Source organism: Miscanthus floridulus, chromosome 14, assembly GCF_019320115.1.
Source record: "Miscanthus floridulus cultivar M001 chromosome 14, ASM1932011v1, whole genome shotgun sequence".
NCBI lineage: Eukaryota > Viridiplantae > Streptophyta > Magnoliopsida > Poales > Poaceae > Miscanthus > Miscanthus floridulus.
Genome location: NC_089593.1, coordinates 15149994 through 15172625, shown reverse-complemented (window position 1 = coordinate 15172625; position 22632 = coordinate 15149994). Strand labels below are relative to the sequence as shown.

Sequence of the window (22632 nt, the reverse complement as noted above, 5' to 3'; positions counted from 1 at the left end):
CTAGAGTTGCTCTTTGCGATCCCTGCAGGGTGAGCACAATCCCCCTCACAAATCCTCCTCTGGAGCACCGCACAATCTTCTTGCGTGTTTCCATGGAGTCACAATGTAACAACCCAAAAATCCATACACTAAAAATCACAACTACAAAATTTTTCTTAAAACTCCCATGTGATGATGAGTGTCATGTATAGAAAACCAACCTAAGAAATGCATTAGGTCTAACCCCAACCCAAGTTAACACATAAGCATGGCATGTCATTAGTTAATTGTGTTTATTTAAATTCTAACAAATAAAGTATTGCATACATTGTTAATTCAAAATGTGATTTGGATTTCCATTTGAGTTATGATATGCTTAACAACTCCAATAAAATAATAAACCATGAAATAATTAAAATTCAAACCAAGGAATAAAGGTTTAAAGAGAAAAACTAATTCTACTTTTGTATAACGAAAACCACACCTATTTCTGTTATACAAAATAGCTAAATAAATTCCTAGTATTTATATAAGTATGTTGTGGGCCTCATATCAAAAACTCCAATGAATATGGTGCACCAACTTGGAATCCAAATTTAAAAATCAAAATTGAATTCAAATAAAGAAGAAGGAAAATAAAACAGAAAAAGAAAAAGGGAAGAAGAATGCCTCGCAGACTCGGCCTGCTCGGCCCGCGCCAGCCAGCCAGCCCAATCGGCCTGCCACCCCCCTTCCCGTCTTCCCAGCACACGCGCACGGCCCACGAGCTGGCCTAGCACGCCCACGCGCCCTCCGCTCGCCTGCTACCGCTGCCACACGGGGCCCACATGTCAGCCCTCCTGTTCATCTTCTCCACGCCACGCCCCCGACCGCTCACGCCGATTCCCCTCTCCGACCGAGCCCCGACACCACTGGTAGGGGCGGGCTAGGGGGTCATGCCCAGGGCATGCCCCTGTCTCCTTAGCGCCACGCCCACGCAACCTCGCGCCACCGTAGGATGCATCGCATGCCTCTCCACCGATCGATCGCCGTCCGCCATGGAAGCTTGGTGCTTGGCTATAAAAGCCTAGCCTCGGTTGCCCTAGCGCCCTGAGCTCTCAACGCCCTACCACCACCTTGTGGCTACCCTCTGCACACCCGAGCCAAGAGAGAGAGCCAAGAGAGGAAGAAGGAAGGGAGCGGGAGAAAGAAGAAGGAGCCACCGACGGAGCACCTCCGAAGCCACTGGAGCAAGGACGACGCCACAACGCCGCACGGCACTGCATGGCATCCGGAGCTACACGGCCACAACCCGCCACTGCACCGCTATCCATTCGACTCCAACACCAACGGTGAGCCCTGGTTCTTCCTCTGCTCGCCGTCGGACCTCGCTGTTTGGCCATGGCGCTCCACACCGGGAGCGTGTAGGCCAAGACCGTCTCTGGCCACGGGAAACACACGCACCCACGCACACACCCGCGACCACGGCGTGACCACCCCACCAGAGCCCCGTAGCGCACCCGCGTGCCTCGCCGTTGTCTTCATGATCGCCGTGGCCGCCAGGGAGCCCCTAACGGCCACCTGGAAGCCGAAGGCCCACCTTGAGCCCTAGACGCCTTCGCCGTGCACCCACAGATCCGCAGAAGCCCCTGTCTGCCCAGTCGAGCCACCGGAGAGCCTACAAATGCGACCTCGCCACCGGCAAGCACTGCCGAGCCGCTGTGGCCAATGCCCTGGAAGGCCCCGGCCACCACTTAGACCCCAGCATCATGATCGCCGTAGCCTAGGGAAGCCTTTCCCCTCCCCAATTGGACACCAGCACCGCCATAGAGGCTCACCAGCGAGCACGCCGCTGGTGGGAGCACAGCCGCGAGAGAAACAGGGGACTCCCCTCATCGGCCGTCCGCGCCTGCACCCGATGTACATGGACCGTGCCTAAAAGAAGAAGGGTGGACTCGGTCCACCGTAGACCTGTCTGCGGTCCATGGACCAGCACCTCCTGGTCCACCGTGAGCCACGCCCATGCCTACGAGCCGTGGACCATGGCCCAGTACAGGCCCATGGCTACGACATGGTAGCGTCACAGCTCGCCACGTGGCGGGCCAAGCCCGGCCCAGACCGGCCCAACCCGAAGCTCGCCGGAGCCCGTTTGAGACCCGGTCCGTGTTGATCGTTGACTGGTCAATGTTGACCATTGACCTGGCCCCACATGTCAGTGGCACAGGCACTCTGGACCCACACGTCAGACGCTGACATCATGATGACGTCACGCGGGACCCACACGTCAGAAGCCAACGCAGCAGGGGTGACGTCATGGTGATGTCAGCTGCTGACGGCAGCAGCCCTGGCCCCACACGTCAGTGACCCTGACCGTTGACCGTAGACCATTGACCGTTGACTCACCGTTGACTGACGTTGACTTTGACCAGACCCACATGTCAGTGACCCAAGAGCCCCTGGGCCCACTTGTCAGAACCGATGGCGTTGCTGACGTCATGCTGACGCCAGCTGGACCCCACCTGTCAGCTCGGAACCAAGACGATGACATCATGCTGACGTCAGCATGCCACGTGGACCAGTCACAGCGTGACACGTGTCAGCCCAGGATTAATTCAGTCTTTTCCAATTTCAGAAATGATTTAAACTTCGGAAATTCACAACTAATTCATACGACCTCAGAAAAATATGAAACTAGGACCAAAATTCATCTAAAATCGAGCTCTACACAATGAACCCATGTTTGAGTGCATTTGGCTCTTTTGAATTTTCATTGCTTCTTTGTGCTATTCTATAGACGTCGCTAACGCGACTATAATGCGATCGTTTGCAGACTCGGAGGAGAACCAGACCAACGAGGATCGTGAGTACCGTGAGGAGTACGGAGACGACTACACTGAAGGTGCCACATCCCACCCAATCTCGTAGCACCTATTACGCATGGCTAATGTAGAACTGCTATTGCTTTACTTTGCTGTTATAATCAAACTATGATAGGACTTGCATGGTAGTATGCTTACTTGATGGCCTTTACCTTGACGCAACCTTACCCCTGCATACCCTGATCCTAGGTTAGACACACGCTTACTGCTATATTTCATTTGCTTGTACTTCTACTACGCTTATACTACATTAATGTGTGGTGTATTCTGGACTACGGGGAGAGTGCTGCGTGTGTGACTTGGGTGTGTGGAGGGTGAGGGTTGTGTCGACCAAGTTGGAGTATACGACGAGCCTGGGGCAAGTCTTGCCATGGGGTGCTACTTGGGCACCCCTGGAAATGGATACCTGTGGTGGGTAAATGGTATATGAGGTGGTCCTGGGTGTGAACCTGTGATGGGAGGAGCCCGGGATGGAGGTGCTGTGGTGGCATGGTAAATGGAAACCCTGATGGAGACATTCTGGCTTGGTCACCCCTAAGGACTTACTAGTACTCAGATTCACCGGGAAGCCTTACGTACCACTCATCCTATATGGTGCGGGACGGCCGGACTACTTGGTAGGATATTGCCACTACTGCTAGGTTGATAGCGGACAGTGCGAGGGAGGTACGGGGTGCGGAGGATCCCCCACACCCTTTCGAGACTTCATGGAGACCTTGTGGACCCGGCTCATGACTCACAGTTTCAGCCACCCCAGACTAGACTTGGGGTGTACCAGGGCTGAATGGTAGAGTGGCATTATCCTAGGCTAGCAAGCGGCCGGAATCAGCCCAGTTGACAACGGTCAGCGAGGAAGGTGGATCTTGTGGTTATGTAAAACCTCTATAGAGTGTGTGTGGTTGATCGATCGATACATAAGCCGATTTGTCGGCTATGGACCTTTCCTGGGTTTCGCTTAAACTAGATAGAGAGATGAGTCCTTCTCTTCTCCCCCTGGGAGTGAGTGTTCGGACGTAACTGGGGGCTACGGGCCTTGAGACAGTGCCAAGAGGGAGTTGGCCTGTCGACTGAGCGATGGTATGGTTAAGGTATGGTGATGGTGTGGAGATGGTGGTATATCGATCCCAGGATCGAAACCTGGCTCTGAAAAGGGAATGGGGTGGAATGTGTGTGGGAATGGTGTTAAAACTTGACCAACTATTAATATATATATATATATATATATATATATATATATATATATATATATATATTTGATATGCTACTGCATAGGAAACCTCAGCCTTATAGGTTCCTTTGATTATATCCAACTTGCATCCAATTTCCACAAAGCAAATGCTCATAGGGTTGGGAGTGGCCAGTACAAATCGTACTGATAAATTTTGGCACACATGTTCTGCTGAGGAGTATAGCTCCGAGGAGTTTGACGGTTGAGGGGTTCGTTCCTACGCTCAAGTCTGGCGATCTTATCTTCAAGCTGTTCTGAATGAATGATACTTTGATTCCGCCAATGCAGCGATGTAATAATTTATGTAATTCCTCACTATTTGTACTCTGATATTATCATTGTATGGATGTGATATTCAACTGGTATTTGGGTAATATGATCTACAACGGTCTTATTAGACTTCGACGCTGTGGATTTCCCTTCGCGGAAATCGGGGTCGTTTCACACAAGCCACCAAGCCATCTAGGATGTGGCAACCTCCAAGAGTAACAAGCACCACTGGCTTGCAACTCAATCACCTAGTGCCACTCGATGCAATCTCACAATGCAATCGCACTAGAATCAATCATTCACAATTGATTCGCACTCTTGCAAGCACAAGTGAGTTAGAGGCTCTCCTAGCACTCCCCAAGCACGGACACTAAGTCCCAAGGGTGCCAAGCATATGCCAAGGCCAGCCACACACACCTTTTACAGCCCTAAGGGCTAAAATCGCCGTTACCCCCTTCATCGTGATTTCTGTGCACTGACCGGACTCGCTGACTAGACTCACCCTAGAGTCCGGTGTAGAGTCCGGTCGCTCCTCGTGTGCCACATGTACTAGCCGTTCGAAGATGACCATTGCTCGCCAACGGCTAGCTCCCACACGCGCATACTCCTGACCGGACGCGCCTAGGTCTAGCGACTGGATGCATCGAGGCCGGGTCCGGTCACCAACATGCCTCTGCAAAACTGATTGGACTCCCTTTTCTCCTATGACTAGACTCGACTCTCCCAGAGTCTGGTCACTTCCAGAGAGGTTCCAGAGAGCTCTTTTGATGACCGAACGTGTTAGGTCATCACTGATCGGACTCTCTGTGCATCCGGTCGCTCCTAGACTCGTTAAAAATACTGATCGAACTCTCGATTGGACTCGCTGGTATTGACCGGACACGTCCGGTCGTAGAGTCCGGTCACAGACCTTTCAGCGCTAAAATGGCTATAACTCTTAGCTCCGAACTCTGATTTCAATGATCTTTGACATTTTGGAAAGCTTATTAAGAGGGCTACACAACCCACTTGCATATTTGATCCAAAGCATAATGGATCAATGCAGAATACCAAATCAAGAGCCATCCTATAGTTCGAAGTACACCAAAAAACCTCTCTCTCTTCTCCAAGTTGATCCAATTCAACTCCAACAACTTCTCCTTTGCAAATGTGCCAACACCACCAAGTGTACACCACCAAGTGCAAGTGTGTTAGCATTTTCACAAACATTTTTAAAAGGATTAGTCACTCAATTCACCATGCCACTCGATCCTAGCAACGTCGTAAAGTTAGATCGCTCAAGTGGCACTATATGACCGATATGCAAACAAGTTTGCCCCTCTTGATAGTACGGCCATCTATCCTAAACCTAGTCATTAGCTTCTCTACACACCTATAACTGGTGAAATGAAATGCCCTAGGTTATACCTTTGCCTTGCGTATTCCATTCCATCTCCTCCATTGTTGATGCAGCACATGAACCAACCAATCACCAAATGATATGATCCACTTCATATCATCACATGACTGTATTGATTCATCGATCTTGACTTCACTTGCTCTTCACCATTGCTTCGGTTCATCGGTGCCAAATCATCACTCAACTTGCCCTTCACACTTGCAACCGGTCCATCGAGCCAAGTCTTGTCTTGATCTTCTCCACCTTGATCACATGACTCCATGTCATGTCTCATATGCAATGAGCTCCTTCATCACATGTGTGAGCCTTGCAACATCTCCAAGCCATTTCACCTCCATGGCAAAGGTTGATCACACATGATGTACATGTGGACTAATCACTTGTGTATCTCACATTAAACACAATTAGTCCACCTAGGTTGTCACTCAATTACCATAACCAAACAATGACCTTTCACCCAAGAGCTGCCCAGCCCCTAACTCTGGGCATAATTAACCGAAGACCGAAGACCGAACCGAAAAGACCGAGACCGAGACCGAAAAGACCGAGACCGAAAAGTTCGGTCATGAGTTCGGTCCTGGCTCCCAACTAACCGAAGTAACCGATAGAAATTCGGTCATATGTGTCGGTTAACCGAAGTGACCGAACTGACCGTAGTTCTGTAGACTTCGTTCGTAATGTCATTATGTGTGATTGTGATTTGTGAGAACTGAGAAAGTTGTGTGCTAGAACTTGTCATAATAATGTGTGGTTTGTTTTATATATTGTGTTGTTATTTTTTTGCCTTCAAATAGCAAGTATGCTGTTGAAAATTGCTATAGATTCTGCTATTGTTTGTGGCTGCTACTCAGGTCCGGTTAGTTCGGTCGTGACCGAGACCGAACCGAACTAACCGAGACCGAACTTCCTCGGTCTTCGTTTTTTGCAAAGACCGATCGGTCCTAGGTTTCTGATGACCGAACTGACCGAATGACCGAGGAACCGAACCAATCGGTTCGGTCTGACCGAATGCCCAGGGTGACCAGCCCCTAGAGGCTAAGGGGACTTGTCTTCTTGTGTCATACCTTGTGTGTGACCCTATCGTGGGAGCGGCCGGCAAGGCCGCACCCGGAGTGCACCGTCTGTGAGTCCCCAAGCCTCGATGGCCCGGGGCTTGTCTTCTTGCATCTGGCCCTTGGCTAGACTCATAGGCCGAGAAGGAGCCAAGGGCCGAGTACAGGCGCTTCGCCGATCTAGAGAGGGGGCATTGCCAGTGACGGGAAGCTCCACCATTGGCCACCGCCACCTCTGCACCGCCGCCACCACGACAGTGCCTTCATCGTCGGGCATCACAGCGCCACCGTCAAGCAACCCCATGGCCAGCTCATCTTCTACGAAGGCGGCCGATGGTTTTCACCTCCTCAACCCCTATCTCTCTCACTCTATCTGTTAATTCCGTACTAGCACATGTTCTAGGACTCGCTATTTATTCCAAATGTAAGTACACATGCTAGATCTATGGCTAGTTGATCCTGTAATAATATATCAATGGTATCAGTTGCCTAACTAGGCATAGATCTATCTTATCGGGGTAGAAAATCGAGTAACAACAATTAGAAGGAGGTGAGAGATCCAATTCGGATCTAAGCAGAGGGTTCATCAAACCCTAAACCCAAATCGGGAGAAGAAAAGGAGTAAGAAAGGGTCTTAGTTTTGAAAAGGAACTCAAACCCTAACCCTAACCCACGTAGACAACTCAGGGAAGAAGAACAGTAGCCAAACACTAACCCTAACTCGACCTAACCCTGACCCTAACCCAAAATCGGACAAGATCCGAGAAGAATAGAAGAAGATCCAAGCAGAGAAAAGAAGGGGAAAGGGGAAGGGCTTCGGAGGTGGCTTACCTCACCACCCTCCACTCACCTAAGTCTCTGGGAAGGGCTTCGCGCCGCCTACTAGGGCACCGCCGCTAGGCCGCTCGACGGCGGCGCGCTCACCCGAAGGGGAGCGCGCCCGCCGATGAGGGGGCCGGCGATGGTGCCATCATCCCTCCACCACAGGCCAGCTCCGGTGGCCGCTGGCTCAATGCCACTCGGTGGCTACCGCTCACTACGCTGAGAGAGGAAGGGGAGGAGAACAGAATGAGCTAGGGTTCAGGAGCCGGTGCCGTGTCGCGCTTTTTTGTTCCGCCGAGGAGCGTGCTCGACCATCAATTTGAGATGGACGGTGCAGAGCGAATGGGCCAAGTTTTGGCCCAAGTGGGCGTGAGCGGTAGGTTGCTTTCCCGGCCTAGGCCCAGGTTGCAGCCTGGGAGGGAGCTGCGGGCATGCGCGTAAGGTAGGCTAGGCCGCTTTGCTGCTTGGGCTGAGTAAACAATGATGCTTTGAGCCCTTTTTCATTTTCTAAATTCTAGAGAATTTATTCTTTTCCTGGTATTTGATTGATGGCTCAAATAAAATTAGTAAAGAGAATTTTCCTGTGGGTAAAATTCACCAATTAAGTATGAGTTTTCTGCTGCAATGATCAGTTTATCCTCTGATTAATTTTTGAACCAACAAGAAAATTTTAATTGGAGTAGTCATATTTGCTTAAGTTAAATTATCGTATTGTTATTTTCTTACCAACGTTGATGATAATAATATTATAATGTTTATTCATAAGTTTTCCATGGATTAATTCTATTTCTGCCCAACGGTGATGTAGAATTAGTGTATAAGAATGTTGTATGTTTTAATTTTGACCAACATTAAATTAAAGCATGCAATTATGATGTCATATTTTCTCATTATCTCTGACGGTGTTTTTCAGGACTCAACCCAATGGCTTTTATCTCACACATATCGCCTCTTGAAGGGGGCAACTACAGGGTATGGCGAGAGAAGTATGAACTAGCACTTGCGCTGTCTGAAAATGACCTAGCGCTTACCTCCTCGTGTCCGACTGAGCCAGTGGACCTAGTGAGGGAAGATAATGAGACTGATGCTGATTTTACTGCTTGGCAGCGAGATCATGCAGAAGTGCGGATGAAGTATGATCTCGAACGCAAGAAATGGGACATTTCAAACTACAAGTGCTTGATGGTGGCTAAGTCCACATTTTCATATGCTATAAGGGGGTCTATCCTAGATTGTGATACCACCACAGAGTATCTTAAGAAGGTGGAGAGTCAATTCACTGGCTCTTTAAAGGCTTATGCCAGTACCTTGGTAAAGAAATTATTCAATGAGAAATACTCTATTGGAGGTATAATAGAACACATATTGAAGATGAGCAACACGGCATCCAAGCTCAAGCCAATGGATTTGGGGCTCAAAGATGAATTCCTGATTCATTTGGTTTTTGCTTCCTTGCTGAAAGAGTATGAAACTTTTGTTGTTAACTACAACATGCAGCCCAATAAGTGGGACATTGAGAAGCTCATTGCAATGTGTGTGCAAGAGGAGGAGAGGCTTAAAAGCTCACAGTGTGACTCTGCAAACCTTGTGAACAACAATAAAAGGAAGAATTTTAATGCCCAACCTCATGGGAAAGCCCCTCAGATTGATCATCAGCAGAAGAACAACAATGTACAAGTTGACATGGATCAGTGCTAATGGTGCAAGAAGAGTGGACATTACCAGAAGGATTGTCCAAAGTTCCTGAAAAACCTTCAGAAGAAAGGTGAGGACATTATTACATTCATAGATGAGTCCTTGTATTTAAGTTATTTAAAATCTACTTGGTGGATTGACTCAGGTGCAACTATTTATGTTGTAAATTCATTACAGGGATTCTATATGAGGAGGACCCTACAAAGAGGAGAAAGAAGAATTAAAGTAGCAAATGGAGTTGAAACTGAAGTTGAAGCCATTGGAGATCTCTCTCTAGAATTAGTTGATGGTTTTGTACTTAAGCTTTTAGATGTTCTATATGTACCCTCTTTGCAAAGAAATTAAATAAGTGTTTCATGTTTAGATGACGATGGATATGATTGCCATTTTGGTAATGGCAAATGTTAGATTGTTTATAATAATAAATGTGTTGGTCTTGCCTTCCGACAAGACAAGCTTTATTTGTTATCACTTTCTGAGAATGTGAATGATATAAGTACTGAGAATGAGAATGCCTCTTCGTCTATGAATGCAAGTAATAAGCGGAAGAGAGTTCATGTTGTATCATCGAAATTATGGCATTGTCGTTTAGGCCATATTTTGAGGGGGAGAATAGAGCGATTGATTAAGAAATCAATTCTTCCGCCTTTAGAATTTTTAGATTTAGAGCAATGCATTGACTGCATAAAAGAAAAGTATGTTAAGAAAATAAAGAAAGATGTCAAACAAAGCACAGAGATTCTAGAAATAGTTCACACAGATATCTGTGGTCCTTTTCCTATGAAGAGTGTGGATGGTTATGATTCATTTACAACATTCACAGATGACTATTCTCGTTTTGGCTATATTTATCCAATTAAAGAAAGATCGGAAGCATTGGATAAATTTAAGATATTTAAGGCTGAAGTAGAAAATCAGCACAACTTAAAGATTAAGGTAGTAAGGTCTGACCGTGGGAGAGAGTACTATGGTCGACACACCCCATATGGCCAAGTTCCTAGACCTTTTGCAAGGTTCTTATAGGAAAATGACATAGTAGCCCAGTATTCTACACCGGGCGAGCCTCAGCAGAATGGAGTAGCTAAAAGACGCAACCGTACCTTAATCAATATGGCGAGAAGCATGATAAGTTACTCTACCCTACCGATAAGTTTATGGATGGAGGCATTAAAAACCGCCATTCATATACTTAATCGAGTGCCAAGCAAGTCGGTGCCCAAAACACCGTATGAGTTGTGAACAGGAAAGGAACCCTCACTTAACTATTTACGTGTGTGGGGTTGTCTAGCTGAGGCAAAAGTTTTTAACCCAAATATAGGGAAGCTAGACTCCAAGACAGTCAATTGCCATTTCATTGGCTATCCAGAAAAAGTCAAAAGATTATCGCTTCTATTATCCTGACAGACAAATGAAGTTTATAGAAACAAGACATGTTGTCTTCTTGGAGGATGATATGATCAGAGGGAGCATGGTAGCGCGAGAAATTAGTTTTGAAGAGAAGCAGGTATACATGCCCACTCCTATGGTTCAGGATCCATTCTTCATGCTACCTATTGTTGCTGTACCAACAGTGCAAAACACTATAGTAACAACACCTATTGTTAGTTCTCCTATGGCAACAATAAATGAACATGTGGAACCTATCCTTCAGGATCCCCAAGAACCCGTTGTCACACATGAGGGAGAGCAACAACAGCCTCATATAGAACAAACATCATCTAACGAGACCCCTAGAAGGTCTCAAAGAGTCAGGAGATCAGCGACTACGAAGTTTTTGAATGTGAGGAATTTCAACTGGAGGGTGATCCCACCTCATTTGAAGAAGCCATGAGAAGCGCTCACTCATCCAAGTGGATTGAAGCCATGGAAGATGAAATGAAATCAATGAAAACCAACAGTGTTTGGGACTTAGAAACAATTCCTAAAGGAGCCAAGACAGTAGGCTATAAATGGGTCTACAAAACCAAACATGACTCCAAAGGGAATATAGAAAGATTCAAAGCGTGACTTGTGGCGAAAGGCTTCACGCAAAGAGAAGGCATAGATTACAATGAGACATTTTCTCCAGTCTTATGTAAGGATTCTTTTAGAATCATAATGGCACTTGTAGCACATTATGATTTAGAATTACATCAGATGGATGTAAAGACGGTCCTAAACGGGGATCTGGAGGAAAATGTTTACATGGCACAACTGAAAGGTTTTGTTGTGGAAGGAAAAGAACATATGGGATACTGCCTGAAGAAATCCATTTACGGATTAAAACAAGCTTCAAGAGAGTGGTATTTGAAGTTTGATAGTACAATAAGAAAGTTTGGGTTTCAAGAAAATGTAGAGGACAATTTCCTTTATGCAAAGTTCAAGAATGGGAAATACATTTTCCTAGTCTTGTATGTGGATGACATCTTGCTCGCTAGCAGTGATGTTAATCTACTACTAGAAACAAAGAAGTTCTTGTCCTCAAAGTTTGATATGAAGGATCTCGATGAGGCTTCATTCGTCCTAGGAATAGAGATTCACCGAGATAGAGAAAATGGGGTTTTAGGATTATCACAAAAGGCATACTTAGAAAAGGTTCTAAAGAAATACAGTATGCAAAATTGTAAGGCTTAACCCGCTCCCATAGTCAAGGGCAACAGATATGGGGAATTTCAATGTCCCAGGAACCAATATGAGATCGATCAAATAAAAGTGGTTCCATATAGTTCAGCTGTCGGAAGTTTACAGTATGCTCAAGTGTGTACTCGCCCTGACTTAGCATTTGTTACCGGGTTACTTGGCAGATATCAGAGTAATCTAGGAATAAAACACTAGAAATTAGTAAAGAAAGTTTTGCGTTACCTGCAAGGTATGAAGGGTCTCATGCTAACGTACAGAAGATCTGATTCCCTGTACATAGAGAGGTATACAGATTCTGATTATGCGGGAGATGACAGAAAATCCACGTTAGGATACATATTCACTCTCGCAGAAGGAGCTATATCATGGAAAAGCTCAAAGCAAACCGTCACTACATCGTCCACGATGTATGCCGAGTTTGTGGCATGTTATGAGGCCACAGGGCAGGTGAATTGGCTGAAGAAATTCATGCCCGGGTTGAAAGTGATAGACAACATACATAAACCACTCAAGTTATACTGCGATAATAATCCAGCAGTATGTTATGCTCACAACAATAAGTCAAGTGGTGCAGCCAAACACATTGACATAAAGTATTATGTTGTGAAAGACAAAGTCTGGGATCATACAATTAGTCTTGAGCATATAAGAACGGAAAAGATGCTTGTGGATCCGCTTACAAAAGGCTTACCACCCAGCGTGTTCAGAGAACACTTAGCCGGCATAGGTTTAAGGGAAAACCTATGATTACTGGACAATAAGGGCCTAGTTGACAATCTGTTTCAAAATAGAGAGGTGCATTATAGCTGTTTAATCTAATGGCAACTGACCGTAACGATGAGGCACGCTCTATGCACTGATCTGTGATGGAATGGGAACAAGATAAAGTAAGTTGAGTTTAAGTCATAAGGTGAGATCAAGGGGGAGAATGTTTGATGATCTCCACCAATTGGCCCGCCCTTGGATCTGTGCCCTGATCGGGGGCGCCCAACCGTTCCATGGTTGGTGGGCCCCCATCTCACAGCACCATAAAAAGGGAGGTGGGGGCTGGGGCACAAGCAATGATGTTCACCTAAGCCATCAGACGCCCCACATATAGTCCCTAAACCCTAGTCGATCAAGAGAGGGGGCGTTGCCAGCGACGAGAAGCTCCGCCACCGGCCACCGTCGCCTCTGCACCGCCGCCACCGCGACAGTGCCTTCACTGTCGGGCATCACAGCGCCACCGTCAAGCAACCCTATGGCCAGCTCGTCTTCTATGAAGGCGGACGATAGTTTGCACCTCCTCAACCCCTATCTCTCTCTCACTCTATCTGTTAATCCCGAACTAGCACATGTTCTAGGACTCGCTATTTATTCCAAATGTAAGTACACATGCTAGATCTATGGCTAGTTGATCCTGTAATAATCTATCAACCTCCCTCGTACATATGAATGATTAGGTCTTCTTCACACACGCTGTCACTCCACTGTAGCCTAGGGCTATCCATGCAAAAGCTATATGCAAAAGTTAACATTATTGGAGAAGTTGGCTTAGAGCTATTAACTAACTCTAACCATCGTGGGTGCCCTAAGGGCAGCTCCAACAAACGACTTTTAATCAAGCTCTAAATATTTTTCTCGTATTTTAATAGAAGAGAGAGAAAACTAGCTCTTGATCAAGAGCTAAGCTCTTGCACACATTTCAAAGTTATGTGAGAGTGTCATATGAAGCTATCCATATTAAAACTATGTGCTAAAAGTTAATGTAGATATCATCTATGCTCCCGAACCTAACGGGTGAAGCTAGCAGCATGCAGCTCCTTCCACCCACTTGCCAATACGTACACAAGAGCAAACGTACAAAACCGTCCATTAGTTATTCCACGACCCTCTCAACAACTACGTTCCCCCCACTATACCACAACCAACAATTAGCGTCGAACAACGGTCGCTAAAACATAATATTAACAACCAATAATTGGTCGCTATAAATTTCTAACAGATTATCGGTCGCTATTTTTTCTTCTACCAACTCTACATCGGTCGGTATATATATTTACCTGTTTCCTCGTACAATCGGTCGCTAAAAACAAGTATTAGGGTCAAACGATCAGTCGGTACAGTCTATTTTCATTTTAGCGCGCTCGGCCCATCCCACTGGCGCCCAGAGAAATTTGGTGGCCCACCTCTCATTCTTCCTTTGCGAAACCCTATACCTCATCCTTTCCAGCCGCCGCCGCCCAACAGCACATAGTCGCGTGAGCGCGTCAATCCATTCTCTCGCCGCCCCTACCCCCATACCGCCGCTCGGTGCCGCGCGCCCTTGGCCCCTCCCGCGTGCCCTCTTAGATGGGGCCGCGCAAGCGCCCACGGAACCCCTCGGACGAGGCCGCACGAGCTTGGACGCACAAACCCACCGGAGTCCGTGATACCTGCATTACCATAGGCAAGGGGTCTGAGTCCCTCGCTCCTTTCATCTTCCTTCCGAAGCCCGATATTTATTCCCCCATCCCACCTGTCTTGCTCTAGATCGAGGAGATTGAAATCAAATCCTTGGGATAAGATGAGGTCAAGCAGGATAGTGATTTATGTGATCTGTCTTGCTCTATATCAAGGAGATTGAAATCGATTCCTTAGGATAAGATGAGGTCAAGCATGATGGGATTTATGAGATTAAAGGGGCTTTAAACTGGGCCCACTGGACGCCCCATACCCCCCATCCACCCACTATGCATGTGCATGGCTTAATTAAATGAGAGGCAAATCAATCATTGTAGGATGAAGGAGTAAAGTTTTGCCCATGAATCTAAACAGCCCAGCGGGGCTAAACTTTAGTCCCCCTAAACTTTAGTCTATGGACTAGTGATCCAAACACGGCCTTAGACTAAAGAAGCAAAAGTTTAGTCCTTGACGGGGGTGTTTGGATCATGGGTTAAACTTTAGTCCTTCAACCAACAATGGCCAATTTGCCCATAATTTAATTTAGCCATGCACATGCATGCATAGCCATGCAGCATCAAGTGGGTGGGGGTATGGGGCGTCTTTGACACCCCCCCCCCCCCCCTCTCCCTCCCTCCTCCCCCCTAAGGCACTTTTAGCCTAGTTTAGACCCTCCTATGGAGCAAATGGAACATGCACTGAGTTGTTTACTTTGCGAGTAGTAGCTTAGGCTGGGCGCAGCTCTTGAGTTAGCGTGTGGAATGCACATTTCATAAAAGGGCGTTGTATTCAACTGTTTTACACTTAATCATTGAGAAGAATTACCCTCTCTTCTGCATGAAAATAAGCATTCAATATCTCAATATATACCAATAACCCATTTTTCATGGAAAAATACAAACAGAGTAGCGTAAACCATTGACATGTCTTTTTTTCTTAGTGCTGCCAGGAGCACTGCCATCATTTAAAAACTTGGGCACCGGCACTAACCGTGTGCTCAAACACATAATAGGCCATTGAGCCCTGCTCGGTCCTCATGTGACACGCCACCCGAGTCATTCAGCCAGGAATCAAACTTTGGCTACTCCATTTTCCATTAAGGGTCCGTTAGGGAACCGCTCTCTAGAAGAGTTCCTGCTCGGATTACTTGCTTGCGCTCGTTCGGTTATCACGAATTTGCTCCATAGAACAATTCGTAGCTAGATTGTTTCTCTAATTTATATAAGCTTTTCTCATCTGGAATGATTCCTGGGAGAATTCAGATTAACCGAACATGGCCTTAATTTACATAGTCTACGAGCAGCAGGAATAATACCTGGTCAATTTTTGCCTAGCCGAACGGGCCCTAAAGTGATAAGTAGGTTAACCAAGGTCACACCTTTGAGTGCAAAACTTGTTTACACCACACTGAGTCTAATAGTGTGAAAATTGTTTACACTACTTCCTCTTGAGAGGTACAATCTCAAAATTTTCAAATTTATCGTTCATTTTTCGTTTGTGGTTTAACTTGTGCAATTTCAAAGAGGTACAATCGATCAGTAGTTGAAAGCAATTTTATTTATCAAAACATAGAGGAAGATTTCAAAATCAAAATGCTTCACGAGGAGCTGTGTTCTTTTTTTTACACCTTTTTTTTTTTACAAAAATCACAGCCACCACGGTCATTTGGGCCGCTTAAGGCACCGAGTGGGTTGTCCGTTGGGCTTGGCAGGCTGGACATATTGGGCCCGACCGGGCCGCCAATAAGTTGCAGCCGTGCAGGTGCCACCAACAGACTCTGTACGTCTGTGTTTCTTGGCTTGCCAAACGACCTCAACGGAACGGAACCGGAATCCGGTACGCAACAGCAACCAACGACCAACCGGAGCCGACAAGGATAGGAAATCGCCACCGCCCACCACCGCCGCCCGCCCGCCCCCATATTCACAGCCGCGCGGGCACGGTGGAGTTCTAGTTCCGCCCTTGTCCGGGATCGCTGCTCCACGATTCGATTCGATTGATTGATTCCGTCTCGAGCTTCAGGTGAGGCGACCTTTCCTCTTCTTCAAATCGCTGTGTGTTTTTTTTTTGGGTTCCCCACCCAGTCCGTAATCTGCAATCCCGCCGACGATTTTTGGGGTTCTTCCCCCTTGCTCGATTTGTTTGCTTGACTGATTGGCCCCCTTCCTCGTTTGCTCCCCGTTCCCCCGCCCTCCCTCGCCGATCGGCTTCCCAGTCGATCTCTCGCCGGGGTTGGTTCCCCGTGGTCTGCTGGATCTGGAAGGGGGCTGCCCTCGGTTCCTGGCTAACCGAAATCAACTGGTTTTCTTGAAGCTCTGTAGTCTGAACTGTATGTGATGTATTTCTTCCCATGGCAGGTTGACAAGGAAAGCATCGCCAGTCCACCATACAGATGGGTTCCAAAGCGCCTTTCTGTCTCACGCTCCTCTTGCTGCTGCTCGTCGCCGCCTGGGGACCTGCTGCAGAGGCCAGGCGTCTTGTACCTGCTGCTGGTAACAGACTTGGCATCCTTATGTTGTGTTCTTACTCAGGGACTCCATATCAGCACCGTTGACTTACTCTTATGCTGCAAAACTATAATCACCGTTGGTTGCACTATTTGTTTCTGTTATTTCATAGAAAGTATCATCAATTCATTATGTTCTCACTCAGGGACTCCATATCAGCACCGTTGACTTATCACTTATGCTGCAAAACTATAATAACCGTTGGTCGCACTCTTTGTTACTACTGTTATTTCATAGATAGAAAATATCATCATGTCATGCTGGTTTGCTTATCTACAGCTGTACATCTCCTTTACCCAAAAGGTGCAGTGGTCGTATGTCTAGATGTTTAGGGTACTAAACAGTTAACACGATTACTAAGACTGTCTCCGACGAGGAATCCATATGGGCACCTAAACCCAAAATAGGTAGCAAGAGACCTAAAGTCAGCCTCCAACAAAGTACCTATATGGGAGACCTATTTTTGGTTGCCTGAGAGGCACAATCCAAATATGGGCATCCTCTCTCCTAGAAACCGATTTGCAGAAATGATTCTTTTTTGGGTCTTGTTGTTGGAGAAGATGTTGAATAGTTATTGAACATTTTGCCTGTAGCAATACCCAAAGGACGAATGGGTCTTGTATTTTGGGTGTTGTTGTTGGAGATAGCCTAAATAAGTTGAAATTGAGCATGTTTTATTTTCTGATACTCCTATGCCGGTTGCTAGGGTGGCATATATAGATACTATATAACATAACATAACTGTCATACCCGATTTTAAGGATAAAATGGGATGCAAAATTTTATGTGCGCCCAGAGATCAGTCACACATATAAGCCGACAAATTATAAATTGTGACAACTAAAAGCTAAATGCTGTTAAACTTGTGTCTTATTATTCGTGATGTAATAAACGCTTGTGATGATACTATTTATAATTTGTCAGCTTATGTGTGTGACTAATCTCTGGGCGCACATAAGACTTTGCATCCCATTTTATCCTTAAAATCGGGTGTGACAATAACATAGGCTCAGCATGGCATCCATCCACTGCAACTCATGAAACATCCTTTCCTTATTAGTAGCGCTGGATCTTTTGCCTGCAGATTGGATCATACCCAGTTTATTGCCTTCTCACTTTTTCTTCATCTTGTGCAGTTGAACTCCCAGATCATGGCTCGACCTTGAAGGAACAAATTTCTTCAACCAAGATTCCTGTCCATCTCAAGGGTAGCGGCCCACTATGCTCAGCCTGTGAAAACTTCACGAGCGAAGCTGTCAGTTATCTCAGCGAGAAACAGACACAAGATAAGGTCATGGAATTCCTTCATGACGCTTGCTCTAAGTCATTCTCCTTTGAAGAGAAGGTGATCATCTTGAACATATTTTGTTTATTTTTATATAACTATAGATGTATATGTATTGTAGAAAATTAAAATATTGGCATGGTTGCAAGACATTAAATACATAAACATTTGGTTTCCATACTACATACCACCATGCTGAGAAGGTGCTGCCTAAAATTAAATAATATACTATGTGGGTTTAGTGTAATTTTCTCTAACAACTTCCCTATCTCTGCAGTGTGTTGAATTGATGGACTCTTATGCAGCTCTCCTGTTTGCCAAGATTACTGAGATCAAACCAGAAGCGTTCTGCAAACAGTATGGCCTGTGTAGGGACACGGCTATTTTCTCTGGAGTGAGAAGTAACAGCACATGTGTGTTCTGCCACCATCTGCTTGATGAAATTATGTCCAAACTGAAAGATCCAGATGCGGAGGTAATAGCTTCGCGTCATTTACTTGTTCCCTACCATGAGTTGCCATTCTGTGTCTGACATTTTCCACTTGATTGATGTCTGCAGCTTGAGATAATTCAGATTCTTATCAAGGAGTGCAATAAGATCGAAGGTCATGTTCAGCAGGTAAGCTATTTGGCTTTTGATGTGTGTAAACTTTTCACCCCTCCACTCACTATATTTCAGATTTACTTCCCTGTCATATAAAAAATCTGAATGTTTTGCAGAAACGCTAATTCTTAAAAAAAAACTTATATTGGGAATCGTTTTGATTTGCGATGACATGATATGCAATGGCTAATCTTGTTTTCGTGCTGGCAGTGCAAGAAGCTGGTCATGCAATACATTCCCCTCGTCCTGGTGAACGGTGAGAAGTTCCTCGAGAAGAATGATGTTTGTGCGCTCTTACAGGCGTGTCCAGCCAGCCAGAAGAAGACTTTCAGCTCAGTCTTGCAGGGAGCGTTGCTGAGTGACGCTTGAATTGAAGGTTGGAGAAGAACACGCGAAGCAGTTAGTGGTGGTTGGAAATAGTGGTGTCCAAGCGCTGTGTTGTACATATAATTGTCATATCATATATAAATGCATGATGAAGGACGTGTCTTGTGTCCTGCATTCTTTTCATCTTGTAATCACGTCACAACAACAACAACAACAAAGCATTTAAGTCCCAAACAAATTGGAGTAGGCTAGAGTTGAAACCCATCAGAAGCAATCAAGGTTCAGGCACGTGAATAGCTGTCTTCCAAGCACTTCTATCTAAGGCTAAGTCTTTGGGTATATTCCATTCTTTCAAGTCTCCTTTTATTGCCTCTACCCAAGTCAACTTCGGTCTTCCTCTGTCTCTCTTCACGTTACTATCCTGACTTAGGATTCCACTACGCATCGGTGCATCTGGAGGTCTCCGTTGCACATGTCCAAACCATCTCAACCGGTGTTGGACAAACTTTTCTTCAATTGGCGCTACCCCTAATCTCTCACGTATATCATTGTTCCGAACTCGATCCCTTTTTGTATGACCGCAAATCCAATGCAACATACGCATTTCCGCGACACTTAGCTATTGAACATGTCGTCTTTTCGTAGGCCAACATTCTGCACCATACAACATAGCAGGTCTAATCGTCGTCCTATAAAACTTGCCTTTTAGCTTCTGTGGTACCCTTTTGTCACATAGGACACCAGACGCTTGCCGCCACTTCATCCACCCTGCTTTGATTCTATGGCTAACATCTTCATCAATATCCCCGTTCCTTTGTAGCATTGATCCTAAATATCGAAAGGTATCCTTTCTAGGCACTACTTGACCTTCCAAACTAACATCTTCCTCCTCCCGAGTAGTAGTGCCGAAGTCACATCTCATATACTCAGTTTTAGTTCTACTGAGTCTAAAACCTTTGGACTCCAAAGTCTCTCGCCATAACTCCAGTTTCTGATTCACCCCTGTCCGGCTTTCATCAACTAGCACTACATCGTCCGCGAAAAGCATACACCAAGGGATGTCCCCTTGTATGTCCCTTGTGACCTCATCCATCACTAAAGCAAACAAATAAGGGCTCAAAGCTGACCCTTGATGTAGTCCTATCCTAATCGGGAAGTCATCCGTGTCTCCATCACTTGTTCGAACTCTAGTCACAACATTGTTGTACATGTCCTTAATGAGCCCGACGTACTTCGTTGAGACTTTATGTTTGTCCAAAGCCCACCACATAACATTCCTTGGTATTTTATCATAAGCCTTCTCCAAGTCAATAAAAACCATGTGTGGGTCCTTCTTCTTCTCCCTATACCGCTCCATAACTTGTCTTACTAAGAAAATGGCTTTCATGGTTGACCTTCCGGGCATAAAACCAAATTGGTTCATAGAGACCCGCATTATTGCTCTCAAGCGATGCTCGATAACTCTTCCCCATAGCTTCATAGTATGGCTCATCAACTTAATTCCCCGGTAATTCATACAACTTTGAATATTCCCTTTATTCTTGTTGATCGGTACCAATATACTTCTCCTCCACTCATCAGGCATCTTGTTCGATAGAAAAATATGGTTGAACAGCTTGGTTAGCCATACTATAGCTATGTCCCCGAGGCATCTCCACACCTCGATTGGGATACCATCCGGTCCCATCGCCTTACCTCCTTTCATCCTTTTCAACGCCTCTCTAACCTCAGATTCTTGGATTCTCCGCACAAAGCGCCTATTGGTGTCATCAAAAGAGTCATCCAAATGAAAGGTTGTGTCCATATTCTCACCATTGAACAATTTGTCAAAATACTCTTGCCATCGATGTCGGATCTCATCCTCCTTCACCAAGAGATGCTCCCTTTTATCCTTAATGCACTTAACTTGGTTGAAGTCCTGTGTCTTTCTCTCCCGAACCCTAGTCATCCTATAAATGTCCTTCTCTCCTTCCTTTGTACTCAAATGTTGGTAAAGATCCTCGTACGCTCTACCCTTTGCCACACTTACAGCTCGCTTTGCAGTCTTCTTTGCCACCTTGTACTTCTCTATGTTGTCCACACTCCTGTCATGGTACAAGCGTCTATAGCATTCTTTCTTCTCCTTAATAGCCCTTTGGACTTCCTCGTTCCACCACCAAGTATCTTTAGCCTCGCGTCCCCTTCCTTTGGTAACTCCACACACCTCTGAGGCTACCTTCCGAATGTTGGTTGCCATCTTGTCCCACATGTTGTTTATATCGTTTTCTTCCTTCCAAGAGCCCTCTTTGATAACCCTTTCCCTAAATACCTCTGACGTCTCCCCTTTCAGTTTCCACCACTTTGTTCTTTCAATCTTAGCTTGTTTATCCCTACGGGCACGCACCTGAAAACGAAAGTCTACCACCAAAAGCTTATGTTGAGAAACAACACACTCCCTCGGTATCACCTTGCAATCCAAGCATGCTCGTTTGTCCTTTCTTCTTGCGAGGACAATGTCAATCTGGCTACAGTGTTATCCGCTACTGAAGGTCACTAGATGAGATTCTCTCTTTCTAAAGAAAGTGTTGGCTATCATCAGGTCAAAAGCTACCGCGAAGTCCAGAACTTCTGTCTTAAGTAATTTTTTATGGACATCCAGAGGGATGAAGGGTAAAACATTTGTATCATAATAAACACATTGTCTTAAGCTACGGATGCAGTCAATCAATTTATATCCAGAAAATTTCAGCACTGTTGGCATGTACTCATTTCGACGGAAGCAATGCTCCTAAAATGATGTCTTCCTTTTTTTCGCGATTGGCTCCTAAAATGATGTCCTGATCATGCACTTGCACTTTGATGAGAGATTGAATTTTGGTCAATATGGGCATATAAACAAGGGATTTTTGGTTTCTTGCCATTACAATTTTCCAACCTTTGAAAAACGCCATTACAATTTACGTTATTGTAAATTTGCCATTACAATTCTGCTTGTCCCTCACCCTTGCCCTTTTCTATGCCTGGAACGTACCTGGGCCCACTTGCAGGCGTCGTATTTGTGTACTGCCCCGTATTGCCCCTGGTTAAGTGGATAAGGCAGGATTGAAGCTGGTGTTCCTTTCTTCTCTCTACTCCAGTTCTTCTGTCCAATGAACCCTAACAACGTTCTGGCAGCGGCGATTTGGAGGCATCGGCGGTAATTGAGGCGTCAGCTTGCGACTGGAGGCGACGGCGACAAATCCTAACCAGCGTGTGTCCGGTGGGGGCGATGGAGGCGGCCTAATGGCGTCGGTAGATTCGGGCACGCCGCGCGCTGGTGCGGCTGCGATGGAGAACACCGCCACCAGGTACCCTTTCCTCCTGCTTTGCCTTGTTGTGGTCATCACAGTATGGGATTAGGCTTGATTTGTGTGGTGGCATCGATGTATCGTGCATGTATACACTTTTATTTGGGGTTCGATTTACTGCATGGTAGGGATGGCATGTTTTCGGTAGAGTTTAAAGTGGAAGGATTTGCGTCCAAAGACACGGCTGGTAGGAAATCATACACAAAAGGCCATACATTTAAGTGGAATGTGGAGTATGGG

At 45.9% G+C, this 22632-nt stretch overlaps 1 protein-coding gene across 2 annotated transcripts; it reads left to right on the top strand.

Annotated features, from left to right (window-relative positions):
* Positions 1–16129: 16129 nt before the first annotated feature.
* LOC136504671 (uncharacterized) lies at positions 16130–19350 on the top strand. 2 transcript variants are annotated; one of them, XM_066499643.1, is made up of 6 exons: positions 16130–16365; positions 16701–16835; positions 17999–18195; positions 18413–18610; positions 18695–18754; positions 18950–19350. In XM_066499643.1, exons 2-6 carry the CDS (start codon positions 16736–16738, stop codon positions 19106–19108), a joined length of 714 nt encoding a protein of 237 aa, XP_066355740.1. In that variant the 5' UTR covers positions 16130–16365; positions 16701–16735; the 3' UTR covers positions 19109–19350. The 2 variants fall into 2 exon arrangements, with proteins under 2 accessions (XP_066355740.1, XP_066355738.1); XM_066499641.1 differs by having other exon boundaries at positions 16134–16365; positions 17987–18195.
* The last annotated feature ends 3282 nt before the right edge of the window (positions 19351–22632 follow it).

Coding starts and splice junctions, on each gene's coding strand:
- LOC136504671 (XM_066499641.1), top strand. CDS start 16,736: ATGGGTTCCAAAGCGCCTTTCTGTCTCACGCTCCTCTTGCTGCTGCTC. Junction 16,836..17,986: donor GCGTCTTGTACCTGCTGCTG/GTAACAGACTTG, acceptor CATCTTGTGCAG/TTGAACTCCCAGATCATGGC. Junction 18,196..18,412: donor CATTCTCCTTTGAAGAGAAG/GTGATCATCTTG, acceptor CTATCTCTGCAG/TGTGTTGAATTGATGGACTC.